Raw genomic sequence first — 20,040 nt, 5'->3', positions numbered from 1 at the left:
GCCTGATATGGGTAAGATTGGCAGCTCTACATGCCAATCCCCCCCTGTGCTCCCACCCCCTTTAGAAAGATTAAAATGCAAGAACTGGCTCAGCAACCAGTGACCTTGAAGTATGTGAGCACAATTAGTTATATTCATAAACTGTTGCCTGTTTTGGCTCCTCAGAAACAAACGCTCCTGCACAATCTCAAGAGCTAGCAGCCGGTTTGATTGCATGCTCAGTTCTGAGAAGACCAGCGACCTCCTTCTTACCTGGGGGTAACCTGTGTGACATCAGATGGATGGAGGATCCTACAGGTGGTAAAAGTAAACGTGGAGTTCGTAGATGACAGGCATTTTCCTGGGTTGGAAGCTACGATACAGAAAAAAGACTGATGAAAAGGAGACTGACAGTGCAATTCTAAGAACAGTTTTCCTGGAAGTAGGTCCCATGGAGCAGACTTTAGCAGAATTACCAGTAGACCCGCTTAGGACTGCGCTGTAGGAGTAGGCTAAGATGTTAAAGATAATGAAGTAGTAAGTTTATAAAATTTTGAACATTCCAAGGCAAAATATGTTCTACTGTATGCAAGATATTATTTTTGAGTCATTAGCACAGAAAGCATAGACAGCTTACTAGTATAGGCAGCTTCAAGAGGGGACTGGATAAACATCTGGAGCAGAGGTCCATCAGTGGCTATTAGCCACAGGGTATAGATGGAACTCTCTGTCTGGGGAAAGTGATGCTCTGTATTCTTGGTGCTTTGGGGAGCAGCAGTGGGAGGGCTTCTGGTGTCCTGGCTCCACTAGTGGTCCTCCTGATGGCACCTGGGGTTGGCCACTGTGTGACATAGAGTGTTGGAATGGATGGGCAACTGGCCACTGGAATGGAATGGATGGGCCACTGGCCAGATTCAACATGGCTCCCCTTATGTTCTTAAAAAGGTCTGCTTACCTAGGTAAAACAGATTGTGCCACCTGAACACTGATATTTGCAGCTCTAGATTGAACTGTGTTGAATGCCCATAACCAAGGAAGGTGGAGTTGCTGTTCTCCTGGCCCCTTCTGCCATAGTTAAAAGATTGGGAGCAGGCTGCAGGAATACTCAGACCCTTGCCGTGGCAACTAAAGAGCTCGTCTGTTGACACATCAACCATGGTTATGTTTATGTTGGTACCACATTTGGTCACACCTTGAGAAGGCCAGAGTCCCTGGGAAAGACCAACAGTGCTAGGAAAAGCTGAAGGCAGCAGGAAGAGAGGAAGACCCAACATGAGATGGATGGACTCCGTCAAGGAAGCCACGAGGGCCCTCGGTTTGCAAGACCTGAACAAGGCTGTCAATGATAGCATGTTTTGGAGGCCATTAATTCACAGGGCCACTGTAAATCAGATATGACTCGATGATGCATAACACACACACACACGCCATCTCAAGCATGGTTTCTGAACCAGCGTTTTTAAAGGAGCTTCAAACTTTGAAGCCAGTTTGAGCCACTTTGAGCCAGTTTGGTGTAGTGGTTAAGTGTGCGGACTCTTATCTGGGAGAACCGGGTTTGATTCCCCACTCCTCCACTTGCACCTGCTGGAATGGCCTTGGGTCAGCCATAGCTCTGGCAGAGGTTGTCCTTGAAAGGGCAGCTGCTGTGAGAGCCCTCTCCAGCCCCACCCACCTCACAGGGTGTCTGTTGTGGGGGAGGAAGGTGAAGGAGATTGTGAGCCGCTCTGAGACTCTTGGGAGTGGAGGGCGGGATATAAATCCAATATCTTCTTTGTTTAGGGGAAGGGAAAGGAAGAGGCAGTATAGCTTCATTACCTGCCCCCATTCCCATAGACCAGGGCAAGTTAAACTCCATTTCCCATAAACGTACTTAGAGAAATTTCTCCAGTGGTCCTGAGGTGGGGTCAGGGTCGGCGCGTGGGAGTAGGCGAGGTAGACGGCTGCCTAGAGCGCCACCCCTCCCGTTGCCCCTGAGGAGCACTCCTCCGCCTGCCTTCAAGGAGGAGTGGTGCTACACAGCGCACTATGCTCTCTGGAGGCTGCCAAGGAAGCCTCTGAAGAGCATACTGCGGGGAAAGTGCACAGCCCATCGCTCCCTCCTCCCACCCTGTGCGATGACGTCGCTTTCAGTGACGTCATCGTGCCACGCACCAGGATTTCCCCAAAGAGAGCTTGTGGTGGGAGGGGTCGCAGCACGGGGGTCTGCCTTGAGCACCAGGGAGTCTAGCTCCTCTTCTCTGCAGGCAGCATAACACATCTTTAGTCAGCTACTGCCCTCTTTGTGATTCCTGGAGGGGAGGGGCTGCTCCCAGAGATCGCCAGTTCTTCAGCCCTGCCCGAGCAGCAGGACGTCTCCCAACAATTCTTGAAGACAGCAACTCAGAAGAGCTGCTAGCAGAGAAGTCCTCTGTCACAGAGGAGACTTTCAGGGACTGGGAAGGGCTGTATCACTCAACACTTCGTTCCTTACCTGCAGGGTAAGTGCATTCCTTACCTGACGGGGGTGCTGTTGCTAATTTAATTGGGGGCAGGAAGATCCCTGCCACTGACGTAGGCTCTGTGGGTTGCCTCTCCTCCGAAGGAGACAGCTGCACTCGGAAGGTTATGCCTTCATCTTTTTCTTCCTCGTCTTCCTCCAGGTCAGACAGGTGATAGACATCGTCCTGAGACAACGGTGTGAAGCCTTTGGTGACCACGCCGGGCCGAGGGTCCAGGATTGTGCCCAGGTTGGGCTGGGCTAGCTGCTGCCAGTGGAAGAGAGTCTGAGAGCCTGCGGGGGAGGGAAGCACAAATATCTCAAATGCACAGCGGTCCTTTGTCTTTTGCAGGGGAGGCCAAACTGTGGCTCTTTTGCACATATTGTGTGGCTCTCCAAGCCCCCACCACCTCGAAGAAGGCATTTGTCTTTTTAAATCACTACTCCAAGCCAAGCCAGGCAGTGGCTTGGTGAATGCATTTAAAGTTAAAATTGCTTTCTTTCCACCTCCCCTCCCTCCCCCTCATCTAGCTTCCTTCCTTCTCTCAAACATCTGTCCTTCATGTCTTGCGACTCTCAAACACCTGATGTTTATTCTATATGGCTCTCGTGTTAACCAAGTTTGGCCACCCCTGGTCTTTAGGCAGCCAGTCGGAGCAAGAAAAAGATGCACAAAAGGAACTTGTTCCTGATGTTTAATTTTACTCATTGCTCAAGAGAACGTAACAAGACCTGCAGGCAGACCATGGACCGAGAGGTCCCAAACAACACCCGATTGCAGTCTGCCTCCGGTTTGACGCTGGGCACAGCCACTGGAGTTATTCAGACCTTGAAGACTAATCCTTTGTTTGCAGCGGGTTCAAATGTGGCAATGGTGGCACTCCCTCCTCTCCAAATTCAAGAGAGCGACGGGAGACTTCCTGGTCCAAACAGGAGCGCCTGAGTTTGTTTCTTCCCCACAAATTAGGATGCCCAAGGGTGGCTTTACTGGGGTTTGGAATTCCTGTTTGCGGGAAAGAAACAGGCTGCAGTTTCTCCAGGCGCCTGCATTAGTCACCACAGAGACAAAAAAAAGATTGGGGGCTGGGTCAAAGACTTCCCAGATAAGCAAGTGTCTTCAACCATGCTCTGTTCCCAAGAAGGGGGAGAAGGAAGGAGCACATGAGTGCTACTCATTAACTAGGTTTTATGCCTGTGATTAACCAAGGCTTGAGGGTTTTCAAGCTCAAGCTGGCTGGAAAGCAAAAAGCCATCTATCTGGAAGCAGCCAGAGAGACTGCTTGGTTCCTGCATATAACGTCTGAATTTTGCAAAGTGTACTTTGTATGTTAGGCATATAGAGCACCACGGTTTTTTGACTTCAATGCTATAATGTCTCATGGCTTGATGAGTTGGCATGCTCTTATTTTAGAAGCATTGTGGGATATCAGGCGTGGCAGAAGTTGATGACCCGTTCTGGGGAATTCCAACTTCAACTATATGTGAGAACTGAATGCCTTTGCATCTTCTGGAACTGCCATCAAGGCTGTTTGGATTTAAGATATTGATACTTCAGGATCCTGTCATCAAGGGACTTGTTCTCTTTAGGAGAGCCAGTTTGGTGTAGTGGTTAAGTGTGCAGACTCTTATCTGGGAGAACCGGGTTTGATTCCCCACTCCTCCACTTACAGCTGCTGGAATGGCCTTGGGTAAACCACAGCTCTCACAGAGCTGTCCTTGAAAGGACAACTTCTGTGAGAGCTCTCTCAGCCCCACCTACCTCACAGGGTGTCTGTTGTGGGAGAAGAAGACAAAGGAGATTGCAAGCCACTCTGATTCAGAGGGAAAGGAGATTGCAAGCCACTCTGATTCAGAGGGAAAGGCAGAGTATAAATCGGAGAGCCAGTTTGGTGTAGTGGTTAAGTGGTTCTCTTATCTGGGAGAACCGGGTTTGATTCCCCACTCCTCCACTTGCACCTGCTGGAATGGCCTTGGGGCAGCCATAGCTCTGGCAGAGGTTGTCCATGAAAGGGCAGCTGCTGTGAGAGCCCTCTCAGCCCCACCCACCTCACAGGGTGTCTGTTGTGGGGGAGGAAGGTAAAGGAGATTGTGAGCCGCTCTGAAACTCTTCGGAGTGGAGGGCGGGATATAAATCCAATATCTTCTTCTTCTTATGTATTGTAATATTGTTGCAAATATTAGTAATTTTGTCCTCATAACCCTGAGGTTGTGTTTTGTTTGCTGAGCTATTCTATGACAGAAGGCTGGATCTGAGATTTCAATCCAGGCTCCGCTCCGTCTTAGAATAAACTGGTGTCGGGCAGCAATTTTTCTCCAGGCCGGTTTGGCCAGGGATCCTGGAGGTTTTTGCCATCTTCTGGCCACGGAGTGTGGGTCACTGTGTGTATGTGGCGGGGAGGGGGAAGGTATTTGTGAATTTCCTGCACTGTGCGGGGGGGGGGGGGGGGGTTGGACTAGATGACCCTGGAGGCAGGGCCAGCCCTAGACTATCTTGCGCCCTAGGCAAGGCTACCTTCTGGAGTCCCCCCGCCCCGCATTGATAACATCACCAAGTCACATGGGGGGGGGGGGCAAACAATTTGGCACCCCCCCTGAGGGCCAGCACCCTAGGCCATTGCCTAGTTTGCCTAGTGGCAGGGCCGGGCCTGCCTGGAGGTCCCTTTCAACCGCACACTTAATCACTACACCAAACTGGAGAGCCAGTTTGGTGTAGTGGTTAAGTGTGCGGACTCTTATCTGGGAGAACCGGGTTTGATTCCCCACTCCTCCACTTGCACCTGCTAGCATGGCCTTGGGTCAGCCATAGCTCTGGCAGAGGTTGTCCTTGAAAGGGCAGCTGCTGTGAGAGCCCTCTCCAGCCCCACCCACCTCACAGGGTGTCTGTTGTGGGGGAGGAAGGTAAAGGAGATTGTGAGCCGCTCTGAGACTCTTCGGAGTGGAGGGCGGGATATAAATCCAATATCTTCTTCTTATGATTCTTAGCGGTCACCTCACATTGGAGAAAATGAGAACAGACTGCCCCGGCCTGATACCTTCGAGCGGTTTGACGATCTGCAGTTTTTCGGGAAGGAGGCTGCGGATGCTGCTGGAGCTGGCGGAGGAGTCGGTGAATTCCAAACCGCTCCCCAATGAAACGCAGCTCTCGGCCAGCGTGCTGCAGCAGGCGAGCGCTTCCTTCTGATCGGCCAGCAGATGCATCCTTCGCTCCCATTCCTCTTCGAAGAACTGCTTTTCGCTCAAGTAGTTCTGCCGACGGAGGTTAAGCCTGTGTAGGGCGGTGGCTACGTCATCTTCTCCAGGGACGACAGGCTGGCCTGCCTTGGGATCCTCCCTATTGGAAATACAATACAGAATTATATCGGTACGCAACAGTGCTACCTTGGGAGTGTGTAGAGTGTTGTCATCTTGCGGCTGGTTTACGGTGGCCCCAGCAAGGGGCTTTCAAGGCAAGTCAGAAGCAGAGGTGGCTGGCCATTGCCTTCCTCTGCAGAGTCTTCCTTGGTGGTCTACCTTCCAAGATTAAGGGGACCCTAGCAAGGGGCTTTCAAGACAAGTGAGAAGCAGAGGTGGCTGGCCATTGCCTTCCTCTGCAGAGTCTTCCATGGTGGTCTACCTTCCAAGATTAAGGGGACCCTAGCAAGGGGCTTTCAAGACAAGTGAGAAGCAGAGGTGGCTGGCCATTGCCTTCCTCTGCAGAGTCTTCCATGGTGGTCTACCTTCCAAGATTAAGGGGACCCTAGCAAGGGGCTTTCAAGACAAGTGAGAAGCAGAGGTGGCTGGCCATTGCCTTCCTCTGCAGAGTCTTCCATGGTGGTCTACCTTCCAAGATTAAGGGGACCCTAGCAAGGGGCTTTCAAGACAAGTGAGAAGCAGAGGTGGCTGGCCATTGCCTTCCTCTGCAGAGCCTTCCTTGGTGGTCTCCCTTGGAAGTACTGACTCTGCTTAGTTTCTAAGATCTGATGAGAACAGACTATACCACACCATTCCATATGCCTGCTACTAATTTAAGTACTTCTCCATTTAAAAAAAAAATCCTTCCCAAACAGTACACTGGGCAATGCACGGTTTACCAGGCTAACTTCTGTAGCTAATCAGGATAAGGCAATTTCCTGACTTCACAGTTCTCACGCTCACTCCTGCTCATATTCAAACTCCTTCCCTGGTTTTAAAGCCAAGCTGCCAAACTGTGGTTTGTTTTAATGGAAGAGTCCAGGAGCACCTTAAAGCAGGGGTGTCAAACCCGTTTGTTATGAGGGCCGTTTCTGATATGAATGAGACCTTGTCGGGCTGGGCCATGTGTTTAAGATTAGGTAGCAGAGATATAAATTCATAAAGGACACAGACAAGCACAATTAAAGTTCTTGGGTTTTTTTAAACTTAAAACATGCTTAAATATTAGCATTCATTGTTCTTAAAGGTGCTTTCTTTGTACCTCTCCCATGGGATCAGGGGAACTGGGCAAAGGAAACTCTGGCTTTCCTTCCTTCCCCAGGGGACCAGAAGGGGGAGGAGCCTCAGCCAATAGAAGGAAGACAGACTTGGCTCAGTAGCTCTGCTGTGCAATTAAGAGAGCATGGAAAAACAAGCTCTGCCTTCCCCCCCCCTTCCTCCCCAAGGGAGGAGCTTCAACCAATTGAGAAAACAGAGACTTTGCCCTGTAGCTCCTGTGCAGTTGAGCAAGCCTTGCAAAGCAAGCTGTGATGCAGAAGGAAGCAAGAGAGAGGGAGACAACCAGTTGCTCAGGGGCCTGATAGGAGCCTCTGGGGGACTGATTCGGCCCCCAGGCCGCATGTTTGACACCCCTGCCTTAAAGACAAACAAAAATTTGTGGTTGGGTAGGAGCTTTTGTGAGCCACTGCCCACTTCTTCTTGACAAACTATAAAATAAAAGGAGATAAAGACACTGTTTCCCCCAACAACCAATATGCTAAAGGGAAAACAATGGTAAAGCTCTGCCCGTTTGAGTGTCAATGGGAGCATCAGGAACTCCTCTACCCCCACCCATCCACGCACAGGTCTAACACGGGGAGCTCCTTGGGGCAAAGTCTGGAATGATAATATACCGACTCAAGATTCATGTCCTACCTGGTAACGCTCTCCGGGCTCCTCCTCTGAGCGGGACACGCCTCTCCTTCGGCCAGCGGCAAGCCAGAGCGAAAGGGCTTTGATGTCATGACGACACTGGAACGGTTCGACCCCGGGATGGGCAGTGGGGCAGGACGGCCGCGGGTGTCGTTGGCGGCTCTGACCGTGTCGAATACGCGCTTCTGTTGGATCCTGAAGAAGAAACGAAAAATGGATATTAAAAAAAAAAAAAGACACGCAAGGATGCTCTGGGAAGAAACGTGCAAGTTCAGTATTGAAATTGTGGCTCTTGCAGTCACTTCCAGAACCTCAGCCCCTGAACCACTCCGTGCCCATGCCTCATAGCACCGTCTCTCCACACTGTCTCTATCCCATCACAGGTCAGCATTCTTACACTGCAGCCACCCGGCCCGCCCCTTTTACCCCAGACACAGGTTTCCACAGCCCCTTTTCCCAGTCACCTTTGCTGTTCTCTCTGTTCCCCGTTGTGTTATCATCTCTCCTCTCCAATCACTGCAGGCCTCTGCACTTCCAGGCTTCCACTATTTCCAGGGCTTTTTTTGTAGTGAGAACTCCTTTGCCTATTACAGCTCTATCTGTTGATGGACGGCCATTCAGACACCACTCTGAAGCATTTGACTGGGGCCTTGGAAGCCGTGTCTGGATGGTTGCGACAAAGCCGGCTGAAACTCAATCCAACTAAGACGGAGGTCCTGTACCTGAACCGTGGGGGACTAGAGTTGGGCCTCCAACTCCCAACCCTGGACGGTGCATCTCTTGCGCCAGTTCAGAAGGTGAGGAGTCTGGGAGTGATACTGGATGCCTCACTGACCATGGAGGCCCAGGTCACAGCAGTTGCTCCATCTGCCTTTCACCACCTTCGGTAGGCCAGGCGGCTGGCACCCTACCTATCCCCCCAGGATTTAGCTGCTGTGATCCATGCAACAATCACTTCCAGGCTGGATTACTATAACTCGCTCTACACAGGCTTACCCTTGTGGCTGATCTGGAAACTCCAGCTAGTGCAGAATGTGGCAGCATGGCTGCTAACTGCATTGTCTTTACGGGCAAGCATTCAGCCAGTGCTGCACCAACTGCACTGGCTACCTATTGAGTACCGGATCCGCTTCAAGGTTTTGGTACTGACATTTAAAGCCTTAGGCGGTCTGGGACCAACATACCATAGGGACCGCCTTTCCCCATATACATCCCAGAGGTCGTTGCTATTGGCTACGCAATACCTCCTGACCACCCCTGGCCCTAAGGATGTCCAATTTGCCTCAACCAGGGCCAGGGCCTTTTCAGCCCTGGCCCCTGCCTGGTGGAATCAGCTCCCTGTGGATATCCGGGCCCTACCTGAATTACTGCCATTTCGTAGGCCTTGCAAGACAGAGCTGTTCCGCCGGGCCTATGGCTAAGGCAACGGGCGTCCTATTATTCCATCATTTGGCCTCCCTTGTGGTGACATCATGCTTACTACAGTGCAACTGGTTATTGATATGCTGTGCCTGTCCACCAGTGGTGCATTTTATTTATTGTTTTTACTGTTAATTTTAAATTGGTGTTTTAACTTTGACATGTAGGTTTTTATTGCTATTTTATATCTTGTGATCCGCCTTGAGCCCGTTTACGGGAAAAGGCGGAATATACCGTAAGCCTATTAAATAAAAAATATATATATTAGGCCACACACTCTGTTGTAGCCAATCTTCCTGGAGCTTACAGTAGGCCCTGTAAGCTCTTGGAGGATTGGCTACGTAAGAGGGGTGTGGCCTAATATGCAAAAGCATTCCTGCTACAAAAAAAAGCCCTGACTATTTCCTTGTTGTTGTATATTGAACTCTGCCTTGCCGGAGCTTAGAGTTCTTAGGAGCCTAGCTGAAGACTCAAGTTCTGGCCCAAGGTTCCGTCGAAAACAGCTGGGAATTCTTGGCATACAACGTCCAATTCTGCAAAGAATTCAAAGCAGTTTTCGACAGAACCCTGGGTTGCTATACAGGGCCACCAGTCTCATTCGACCTCGACCCTACAGTCGCCCCGATCCAGTTGGAAGCAAGAAGAGTGCCATTCACACTGAAAGAGAAGACAGAGCCCAGCCAACTAGTGCAGTGCAGGGCTCAGTGTCCAACCACAAAGTGGGAGACAGAGAGGCTGGTTTGAGTCCCACTCTGCCACGGAAGCTTTAGGGGAGGGGCAGTGGTTCAGTGGTAGAGCATCTGCTTGGTAAGCAGAAGGTCCCAGGTTCAATCCCTGGCATCTCCAACTAAAAAGGGTCCAGGCAAGTAGGAGCCTAAATGAAGACTCAAGCTCTGGCAAGACAGAGTTCAATATACAACATTCCACCCCCCCGGCCCAATTAAAGAGCTATCTGCATCTGCTATTACCCAATTCTGTTTTCTGCCATATAGCTGGCCCCATTTTATAACCCATTATCCCTTCTCTTTTTCTAATCTATCTTTCTGCACATGTACTTCTCAGGTTCTTTTTCTTCCGCCTGTCTTTGTTCTTATTCTGTTTCTGATTCCCTTCCTCTGTTGCTGAATCTAACGGCAGCTCCTCCTGTCTTCTCACTAGATCGGGCAGCCAAAGTTCCCCCTAATCTGTTTTCCCTACTGGGCGGAGCAGTTCACATCCTGAGTAAAATATAACTATTGTAATCTTACAACGGGCAGACTGCTGCTGAATAGGGCTTCTCTGTTAATGAGTGGCTGGTTATGTGCAGAGCTCAGAGGGAACACTGCTGGCAGTGACCGGTGTTCCCTCTAAGCTGAGTTGGTGTGAGCTAGCTCACAGTTTTTTAGCCCCCAGCTCACACATTTTTGTCTTAGCTCAGAGCAAACTAATTTATGCAGAAGCTCAGAACTTTCATGCCAGGAGCTCACGAAGTAGAATTTTTGCTCACAAGACTCTGCAGCTTAGAGGGAACATTGGCAGTGACAGCTCTCCGGTCTTTCACTCACCCCCAGTAATTCATAGAATCACAGAGTTGGAAAGACCTCCAGGGTCATCTAGTCCAACCCCCAGTAAATGCAGGCAAGTCACAAATAACTCCCCACGCCATGCCCCAGTGACACCTGCTTCATGCCCTGCAGATGGCAAAAACAAAACAAAAAAACCCCTCCAGGATCCCTGGCAAAACTAGCCAGAGAAAAAACTGCCGCCTGGCCCCAAAGTGGCAAACAGCATTTCCCTGGGTGTGTAAGAAAGGGCCACATTATGGTTGCCTGCCATAGACGATAAAGTCCACAAGCGCAACTGGGCAGGACAGGGTCAGGCACGCTAGCACTGCGCTCGTGTGTGATGTCGCTTCAGAAGTGACATCATCGCACTATGGAGCGATGCTATAGAATTCGCCTCAAACTTTCTAACTGTGGGTGAATCACAGAGAGCCCCAGTGTTATGACATCACTTCCAGTTTGTGCTGGAAGTCAGGCCATCAGCTGCCACCCCTCATTTCCACCCCTCCCTGCCAGAGGTGGGCTGGCGGAAGTGCCCGAGGATCTCTCCGTGGCAGCAGGAGACTGGGCAAGCCTGTCATACACTGAGACAGTCACAAGACGCAGATGAAGAAGAATTGCAGATTTATACTCCGCCCTTCTCTCTAAATCAGAGACTCAGAGAGGCTTGCAATCTTCTATAGCTTCCTCCCCCACACCCTGTGAGGTGGGTGGGGCTGAGAACTCTTACAGCAGCTGCTCTTTCAAGGACAACTCTGCAAGAGCTATGGCTGACCCAAGGCCATTCCAGCAGGTGCAAGTGGAGGAGTGGGGAATCAAACCCGGTTCTCCCAGATAAGAGTCCACACACTTAACCACTACACCAAACTGGCTCTCGGTGTAGTGGTTAAGTGTGGGCCACTCGGCATGGCTGACTCGCTTCAAAAGGCGTCAGCTTCACCATATGCTTTTGAGGAAACGTATTAAAGAATTATTTAGGGAACTGATATTCTGCCTCTCTGGAGACCTGCTCAACGCAGCTCAAACAAAAAGGCCAAACCGTTAAAACAGCAAAACGGATGAGCTGTCTGCGGTCACTGAGATAAGACAGCTATCCCGAACCCTGTTGGGGAGAGGGGGGGGGATGTGAACATAGGTGAATGGTCAAACGTCAACACGAGCAGAGCTTACTTTTGTTTCGAGATGGATTCCTCATCCAAACTGAGCTCTTTCTGCATTGTGCCCCTGATCTCTACTGCCAAAGATTCCTTAAAGAGGAGGAGAGCAGAATAAGATTCAACGTGTTCCTTAAAACACACCCAAGATAAACTCGGTAACATGCATATTCATTATCATTATCAATGGAGGCACAGATAGCGGCCGCTGCTAAGTCCGCGTTCTTTCATCTTCGACGGGCGAAGCAGTTGGCCCCTTCCTGGAGCGCCATGACCTAGCAATGGTGATCCATGCTACGGTCACCTCGAGACTGGACTACTGCAACGCCCTCTACATGGGGCTGCCCTTGTGCCGAACTCGGCGGCTGCAGCTGGTGCAGAATGCGGCGGCTAGGCTGTTGTTGGGGCTCCCAAGGTGGGAGCACATACGGCCGGGGCTGCGTGGGCTGCACTGGCTGCCAGTGGCATACCGAGTTCGCTACAAAGTGCTGGTTATCACCTTTAAAGCCCTATATGGCTGAGGACCTACCTACCTGAGGGACCGTCTCTCCCCATATGAGCCCCAGAGGGCACTGAGGTCATCTGGGAAAAACCAGTTGAATGTCCCTGGGCCAAGGGAGGCCAGACTGAAGGCCACTCGGGGTCGGGCCTTCTCTGCCACCGCTCCACTACTGTGGAATCAACTCCCTGAGGAGGTGAGGGCCCTAAGGTGTTTAGATCGATTTCGTAGGGCCTGTAAGACCCACCTTTTCAAGATGGCCTTCGACTAGTGATAAAACTAGTGATAAAGCTAGGTATGCTGCTGGAAATGCTCTTATGTTCTGAATTTTACTAAAAATCTAATGTTTATAACGCCATATTGTCATGTTAATTTTAATAATTTATAACTGTTTTAACTATGTTCTTATAAGTATAATGGATGTAATGTGTATTTTATGTTGTGAGCCGCCCTGAGCCTGCTTCGGCGGGGAGGGCGGGATAGAAATAAAAAATTATTATTATTATTATTATTATTATTATTATTATTATTATTTTCGCTCACACTAAGAAATCTAGAGTTTGATCCCAGCGGAAGCTGGTTCAGGTAGCCGGCTCGAGGTTGACTCAGCCTTCCATCCTTCCGAGGTCGGTAAAATGAGTACCCAGCTTGCTGGGGAAAAGTGTAGATGACTGGGGAAGGCGATGGCAAACCACCCCGTAAAAAGTCTGCTGTGAAAACGTTGTGAAAGCAACGTCACCTCAGAGTCGAAAACTACTGGTGCTTGCACAGGGGACCTTTCCTTCCCTGAAACTCAAAGTGCTCTTCGCAGACAATACTTCTGCTCATGCTGTGCTTTCTCCAAATTAAATGGCATCTTTGGTGTCTTGATCTTCATTCATTGCAATTCCATGACCCCCCCTCCCTGGATACTTCACCGACATTTTTAATGCTCCTTTTTACAATCTGGCTTAGATTCTTTCAGTATAAATGTAAGAAATATTCCTGATCAGCAGCTTAGAAAGGTACAAACACAATTCTGTCTCATGCACTGACAGAATTCATTCTAGAAAAGCATATTCCCTGATCGGGAAAAATGTTGTTAGCTTTGTCATCCAAATCAGAAGATGAAGGTCTCCATTACCTCAAAAGTTCCTTCAGCAACTACTACGACTACATCACTGGAGAAGTAACAATACAGCTGGCTTCAGAATAATAATTGTGAAACAATCTGAAGTTGACACTAGCACCAGGAAAGCAACAGGTCCCGCTTCACTAGTGCTAAAGAATCAACATTCATCATAACAATGAATTCACTAACGCAAAACAACACGGTATATCAAAAACTGGTAAGAATAGTATTGCTACTGAATTTTGTAGAACACTGGATGCTAAAGTGGGTAGTTTGAGCAGAATGGATACTTCTCAAATCAGGAAACTGCCGAATATCAATCATGAGGAAGAAGAAGGTGGTTTGGAATGAATGAATCAGACACCACTCATGCACAGCAAAAGATAGAGCTCTCTATCTTCGATTCAACTTCGATTAATCAATTTAACTTCGATTTAAATTCTCTACTGGTTTAATGCACCAAATAGTAAGAAATCATTTTATGGACCTATGCACTGTGTCCTGATGGAGACAAGGTACCCACTTCACTGATTTGTATATCAGTCCAGGACGGCAAGATATATAAACTGATATACTTTGAAGATTCTCAGTGGACTTTGTTTGAAACTTTTGTATACTTGCAGGTGGATGTTCAACAGGTGTATCACTTTGTAATTTTCTGAATTTGTATAAATGCCTTGTTGTCTATTGTAAATGTTTATTGTTGTATGCAATGTTCCCTCTAAGCTGCAGAGTCTTGTGAGCAGAAATTCTACTTTGTGAGCTATAAGCATTCAAGTTGAGAGCTCCTGCATCAATGAGTGTGCTCTAGGGCCATCCTTCCTCAGCTAAGACAAAAATGTGTGAGCTGGAGGGTGAAAATCTGTGAGCTAGCTCACGCTAACCCAGCCTAGAGGGAACAATGGTTGTATGACTACTTTTGCACATCGTTTGTGGTTTCAGTGCTGTGCAGTGTGCTCCCAGTTTTTGTAGAACTCCTCGCACAGCCTCCAGTGACTAAACACTGTGTTGTCTTCCCGTCCCTGCACCAAAATAAATGAAGGGGGGAAAATGAGGCAGCTGCTTTTTCTACAGACTGTCTGGGTGAACAGATGACTAAAGATCTGTCAGAGGTATCTGTTCCTGCCTTTCCCACTGCTGCTAGAACACTGGTGCAGAGGGAGGAGGAGGAGGAGGTGGGCAGTGGGGTCCCTCTCCTAACAGCCAGAGGAACAAATCAGGAATCAAGTAACACCTTTAAGACCAATGAAGGTTTATTCAGAATGTAAGCTTTCGTGTGCTCCAAGCACACTTCATCAGACAATAGGATGGAATGGCCAGCAGTCCTAAATATGGAGAAAGCGGGCTGTGGGTTAGTGTGCAGAGTCATGGAAATGTTTTTTAGCAGATGGACATCAGTTGGCTTTATATCACCTTCCGCTGTTGCTTCAGCCCAGTTAACACTAACTAACGAACACCAGACCCCAACTCGTGATTCTTTTAATCTGCTGAAAAACCCATTTCCATGAGTCTGCTGCACACTAACCCACAGCCCACTTTCTCTATATTTAGGACTGCTGGCCATTCCTTACTGCTGTCTGAGGAAGTGTGCTTCAAGCACACGAAAGCTTACATTCCGAATAAAGCTTTGTTGGTCTTAAGGGTGCTCCTTGACTACTGCTTCAGACCAACACATCTGGATCTATCAAACAGGCAGAGGACTGCAGAGGGGCCCGCTGGAATAAAATTACAGCAAAGAAACTGAATGGCAAAGTGAGGTGTCAGGGGCTCTCCCGGAGCTGTCTTGGCACTTCACTCTCCTGCTAAAAGCACTTCCAAAGGCATGGTGAAAAACGACCCTGAGGTCACCCTCCCTCGGTGGTGATAAATACCGATGAGAGTGGGAGACAAACCGAAGGCTAAATTTAAGGCAGAGGCGATTATTGCACCCTGTCGCCAGCTCGGCTGTCTTTGGAGACCTGAGAGACAAGGGCAGCCACCTCTGACTGACCTTGGGGTGTCACGTTACTGAAACCAGTTGGCGGCATCAAAGATTCCACACACTGAGCGGGATTTGCTATGTGCCCGGAAAGCCCCGGTTGTCTCACCCCAGGAAATGCTCCGCATGACTGTGGGTGGCAGAGAAGAGCGGCAGGGCCGGCTTTGCTGCGCAGCGCTTTCAATTCTTCCTGCGATTCGTGGAACATCCCCAGGCATTCCGCGTTCCGCTCTTGTAAGTCGTGCAGCTGTAAAAATACAGACAATCAATAAATTATTCAGCCGAGGATTGAAAAGATCAGCTGAGGAAGCATACCTGGAGGTTCCTCTGCCCCTGCTTTATGCTCTCCTGCTTTGTTCAAGTATGTGTACCTTAAATCTAATTCTGGACTACGTCACAAAGGATATGATCAATGCAAATGGAGTTAGCGACAGGGGGGGATTTTGTTTTACACACCTGAAGGAAATCTCAGGTTTGTGGAAGAATCTGAAATCTTAAAGAAATATAAAGCGGAGGATTAAAATTCCCCCAATATAATAGAAACAGTGACCGATTTCGCACAAGACTTGTTCCGCTTCTCTTGGTTTTCGCATAAGCTGCCCTGGAGCTGCGGGTTGGCGCGCCACTTTTCCGCAGCAAGCAAGATCCTCTTAAAAGTGGTTTCTGCTTGCCGTGGAAAAGCAGCGGGCCAGCTCACAGCTCCAGGGCAGCTTGTGCAAAAACTGAGAGAACTGCCAGTGGCAGAAGGGCTCTCCACCCGGAACAAGCCCTAGTGCAAAATCTGTATCTTTAATAAAGGAATGCCCACTGAGCTCTCAGGGTATATTTTGGAGGTTGCTAAGCAACCTTAACGATATTACTGAACCTTCAAAGCCTTGGTTTCGCTAAAGCAAAGCTGGGGGGAGCAGGGGCAGACCTGGAGGCCAAAACATCACTGGAAGGGGTCCTGTCATGTCCCTTGAGGGAGGGAAGCCTCACTACCTGCACAACTGGGTCTGGCACTGGCAGTTATCATGTAATTGGGTCCAACTTTTCTTAGGGAGAGGCTGCTGGGGGAGGGAAGGAGGAAAAGCTGGATATGTGGGTGGGGAGGGGCAGATAAAGGTAGTTGAGCTGGTGGGTGCAAAAGACAAAAGGAAGCAGGAAAAGGGGAGAAGTTAGAGGGGCTGCCAGGGAAGGGAAAGAAGAAATAGTGGGGGAGGAAACTACGGGGGGGAAAGAGACAACCAACCCCCTCCCCAGTCCTTGAGGTCTCCCACTTGTATTTTTCTAATTCTCCTCTTCTTAAGCTCAATAAAACTGGCAAAAACCCCTTCTAGCTAAGAATCCAACGTTTCAGCATGTTGTTTTCAAGAATTTGCCTACTTCCCTCCTCAGCCACTTGTGCCCAAGTTGTAAGGAAAGAGATATTTGATTATGCTTCCTTCCATATATTTAAGAGAAAAACCTACGTTCCTGTTTTTCCTTCTTCTGCCAACTTGGCCTCACATTTCAAACAGGTTAAGTTTTTTTTAAAAAAAACCCCAATACCTCTGCTGTCAGCTGCCTCTGTGCATCTTTGGAAGCCTGCAGGTGAAGTTTCAGCTCTTCCTTTTCAATGACATGCTGGGGGGACAAAGAGAGTTATCATCATACCCTTTCCCTTTCCAAACATGCTCTGAAGCAGGGGTGGCCAAACTGTGGCTCGGGAGCCACGTACAGCTCTTTCACACATATTGTGTGGCTTCTCAAAGCCCCCGCTGTCCCATCAGCCACCTTAAGAGAAGGCATTTAAACCCCTCCTCTAAGCCAAGCCAGCTGGTGGCTTGGAGAATGCATTTTAAGTTAAAGTTGCTTTTTTTCCACCTCCCATCTCCTTCCTTCCTTCCCTCTGATATTTATTTTATGTGGCTCTTACATTAAGCAAGTTTGGTCACCCCTGCTGTGAAGCACCAACCGCTCCCTTCTTGCCACAGACTCCCTGGCACTCAGTCCCTCCTCCTTCCCCAGGGCTCAAAGGACACCAACCTCTTTGATCTTATGCTGAAGATCCACAATCTGGGCCAAGAGGGAGGAGATCTCTTCCTGATAATGGAGTAGCTCTTCGTTCTTCGCGGCCAACTCCTCGCTCATCCGGACAATCTGAGCATTCGTTTCCCCTGAAATATACAAGCAGGGTGCATTCGATTCGGCGGTCTGGAATCCGTACCAAAAAGCCACCTCTCAGCTTTCACAGAATAAAAAGAAAATCCTAATTGGCCAAGAGCAAAAGCCAGACACTGTCATGAGGACAATAATTTTTTTAAAAAATCAGTTGCCTGCCACGGATAAAACTCAAAACTATAGAGGACTTTCCCAAAAAGCTTCTGTATTTTTGCAAAACTGTCTTTAAGTTTTATTTTTCTTAATTCTACTAGCTATCGGAGAGCCAGTTTGGTGTAGTGGTTAAGTGTGCAGACTCTTATCTGGGAGAACCGGGTTTAATTCCCCACTCCTCCACTAGCAGCTGCTGCAATGGCCTTGGGTGAGCCATAGCTCTGGCAGAGGTTGTCCTTGAAAGGGCAGCTTCTGCAAGAGCTCTCTCAGCCCCATTCACCTCACAGGGTGTCTGTTGTGGGGGGAGAAGATATAGGAGATTGTAAGCTGCTCTGAGTATCTGATTCAGAGAGAAAGGTGGGGTATAAATCTGCACTCTTCTTCTATTTTGCAGTATTCTAGAGCTGCAGTGGCTCAAAACTATACTACAATGTATTGCCTCTACTGTTGTTAAGTATGCTCCTACTGAGAGCCAGTTTGGTGTAGTGGTTAGGAGCACAGACTCTTAATCTCAGAGAACTGGGTTTGATTCCCCATTCCTCCACATGCACCTGCTGAGTGACCCTGGGTCAGCCACAGCTCTCTCAGAGCTGTTTTCTCAAGAGCAGTTCTCTCAGAGCTCTCTCAGCTCCACCTACCTCACAGGGCATCTGTTGCAGGGAGAGGAAGGGAAAGAAGATTGTAAACTGCTCTGAGACTCTGGGTGAAGGGTAGGGTATAAATCCCAATCTCTTCTCTTTTTCTCTATGCAATTCCCACATTGTTTTAACATGTTGAAATGTTTCTGCTTCGTTTCAGCTCTGCACCAGATTTCTGCTTGTTTTCAAACTTCTGCCATCCAAGTCTGCACTGTTTATCTAATGCCCCACCCTGCCGATCATATTACCTTATACTGTGTAATTTGCAGATAGTCTCAGTAATAAAGATGGACTATAAATATCATTGATAAATAAGATACGGCACCCTTGGATTGCCAGACCTATGTTAACAACCCTTTCTTTGCTCCCTTGTCCAGACCACCCATTGTGGGTGGGTGGATGGGATTGCACTGAAGAGGGGGGGAAATTGCCCCCTGCTCCATCCTCCATAAGCATCGCTCTGCAAATTGAAGAGGTGAGGGCAATCCCCAGGGCTTTTTTATAGCAGGAACTCCTTTGCATATTAGGCCACACTAGCGGTCATTTTGTAGCAAAATAGATGGTGGAGCTCATCAGTGTAACTCATTAGCTTCTACCTCCCCCGCCACCAGCCAAAAGCAACCTGACGCAAGAATAGAGAGCCCTGGGCAAGCGAGGCCTGCTTGGGATGGCTAGTGATCCGGCCAGTCCAAGCAGGCCTCGCTCACCTGGGGCTCTCCTGCCCCACCCCCCAGTCTAAAGGCCAGCAAACCACCTGCCACCCAAAATCACAAAAGAAGTGGAGAAAGGATGGTGTGGGCTTCTCCAGGGGTTAATGAGGGCTGCTGGGGTGTGGCAGAGCCCCTGGGGGCTGGCTGGCTGCCCGCTCCCCTAATCCAGGAATTGTTATGCAGCTGCACCTACTAGTCAATGGACAAGGTAGGTAGGTGGGGAGGAGGGGGGCATCAGAAAGGTTCAGGAGCTGCGGTACTGTGAGCTCCAGCTGAATCTGAGGCCTGGGCCACACACCCCTGATGTAGCCAATCCTCCTGGAGCTTACAGTAGGCCCTGTACTAAGAGTTCTGTAAGCTCCAGGAGGATTGGTTACATCAAGGGGGTGTGGCCTAATATGCAAAGGAGCTCCTGCTACAAAAAAGCCCTGGCAATCTCTCTCCCCCAGCCCCTGCGGCTATTCTGTTAGACCACATGGGTTTTGTGAGCACAGCAATCAACTGCTCCCAGGTAAGAAAGCATGACTGGGGAGGGAAACATGGAAAAGATAAGAAGGACCATCTCAACAAAATTGTAACACTGCCCGTCCCAGTGAGAAACTGCTTCGTAATGGAGTGTGTTGGAAATACAATCTTTTCTCTTTTTGCTGTGTCTATGTATATTTTCACAAATTTAAACTAGAAAAATAGATCATTTGCTGTGTGTGTGTGTGCATGCGCATACTTTTATAAATCTAAAGTAGGAAAATATATAAATTGTTCTGTATTAATGATTTTTATCAGACAGAAGAGGTTCATGCTTCAAGTGATTAATGATAGCCAGGGCTTTATTTGTAGAAAAGGCCCAGCAGGAACTCATTTGCATATTAGGCCACCCCCCCTGATGCCAAGCCAGCCGCCAACTGCGTCCCTGCTCAAAAAATAGCCCTGCCGATAGTAGAAACTTGAAAGTCTTCAAACTAGTCCAATACTAGCACGGCTAACTGGTTGTACTGATACGGACGTCATGAGAGGATGGCTGATAAGTTTGTATTCAAAGACAAAAAACATACTTCTCCTGTTTTTATCTGGATACTTACGGATCTCTTTGACACAGTCGCTGACCAGCTGCTGTTCCTTCTCCTCGTAGCTTATGGTTTCGGTCTTCAAATGGCAGGC

The 20,040-nt window shown here is 48.9% G+C and overlaps 1 protein-coding gene across 1 annotated transcript in view; it reads right to left on the bottom strand.

Annotated features, from left to right (window-relative positions):
• The window catches only part of TRAK2 (trafficking kinesin protein 2), a 58,188-nt gene that overhangs the window by 3,468 nt on the left and 34,680 nt on the right, over window positions 1-20,040 (bottom strand). The window contains exons 7-15 of the mRNA XM_060257112.1: window positions 19,962-20,040; window positions 17,247-17,377; window positions 16,770-16,844; window positions 15,349-15,486; window positions 11,668-11,744; window positions 7,541-7,732; window positions 5,488-5,786; window positions 2,474-2,749; window positions 253-352 (exon numbers count right to left, since the gene is read on the bottom strand). Coding sequence (XP_060113095.1) covers window positions 253-352; window positions 2,474-2,749; window positions 5,488-5,786; window positions 7,541-7,732; window positions 11,668-11,744; window positions 15,349-15,486; window positions 16,770-16,844; window positions 17,247-17,377; window positions 19,962-20,040 — 1,367 coding nt within the window. The remainder of the gene's footprint in view (window positions 1-252; window positions 353-2,473; window positions 2,750-5,487; window positions 5,787-7,540; window positions 7,733-11,667; window positions 11,745-15,348; window positions 15,487-16,769; window positions 16,845-17,246; window positions 17,378-19,961) is intronic.

This window comes from Heteronotia binoei, chromosome 16, assembly GCF_032191835.1.
Source record: "Heteronotia binoei isolate CCM8104 ecotype False Entrance Well chromosome 16, APGP_CSIRO_Hbin_v1, whole genome shotgun sequence".
NCBI lineage: Eukaryota > Metazoa > Chordata > Lepidosauria > Squamata > Gekkonidae > Heteronotia > Heteronotia binoei.
The sequence above is the reverse complement of the archived record's forward strand: the minus strand, read 5'-3'. Positions and strand labels throughout refer to the sequence as shown.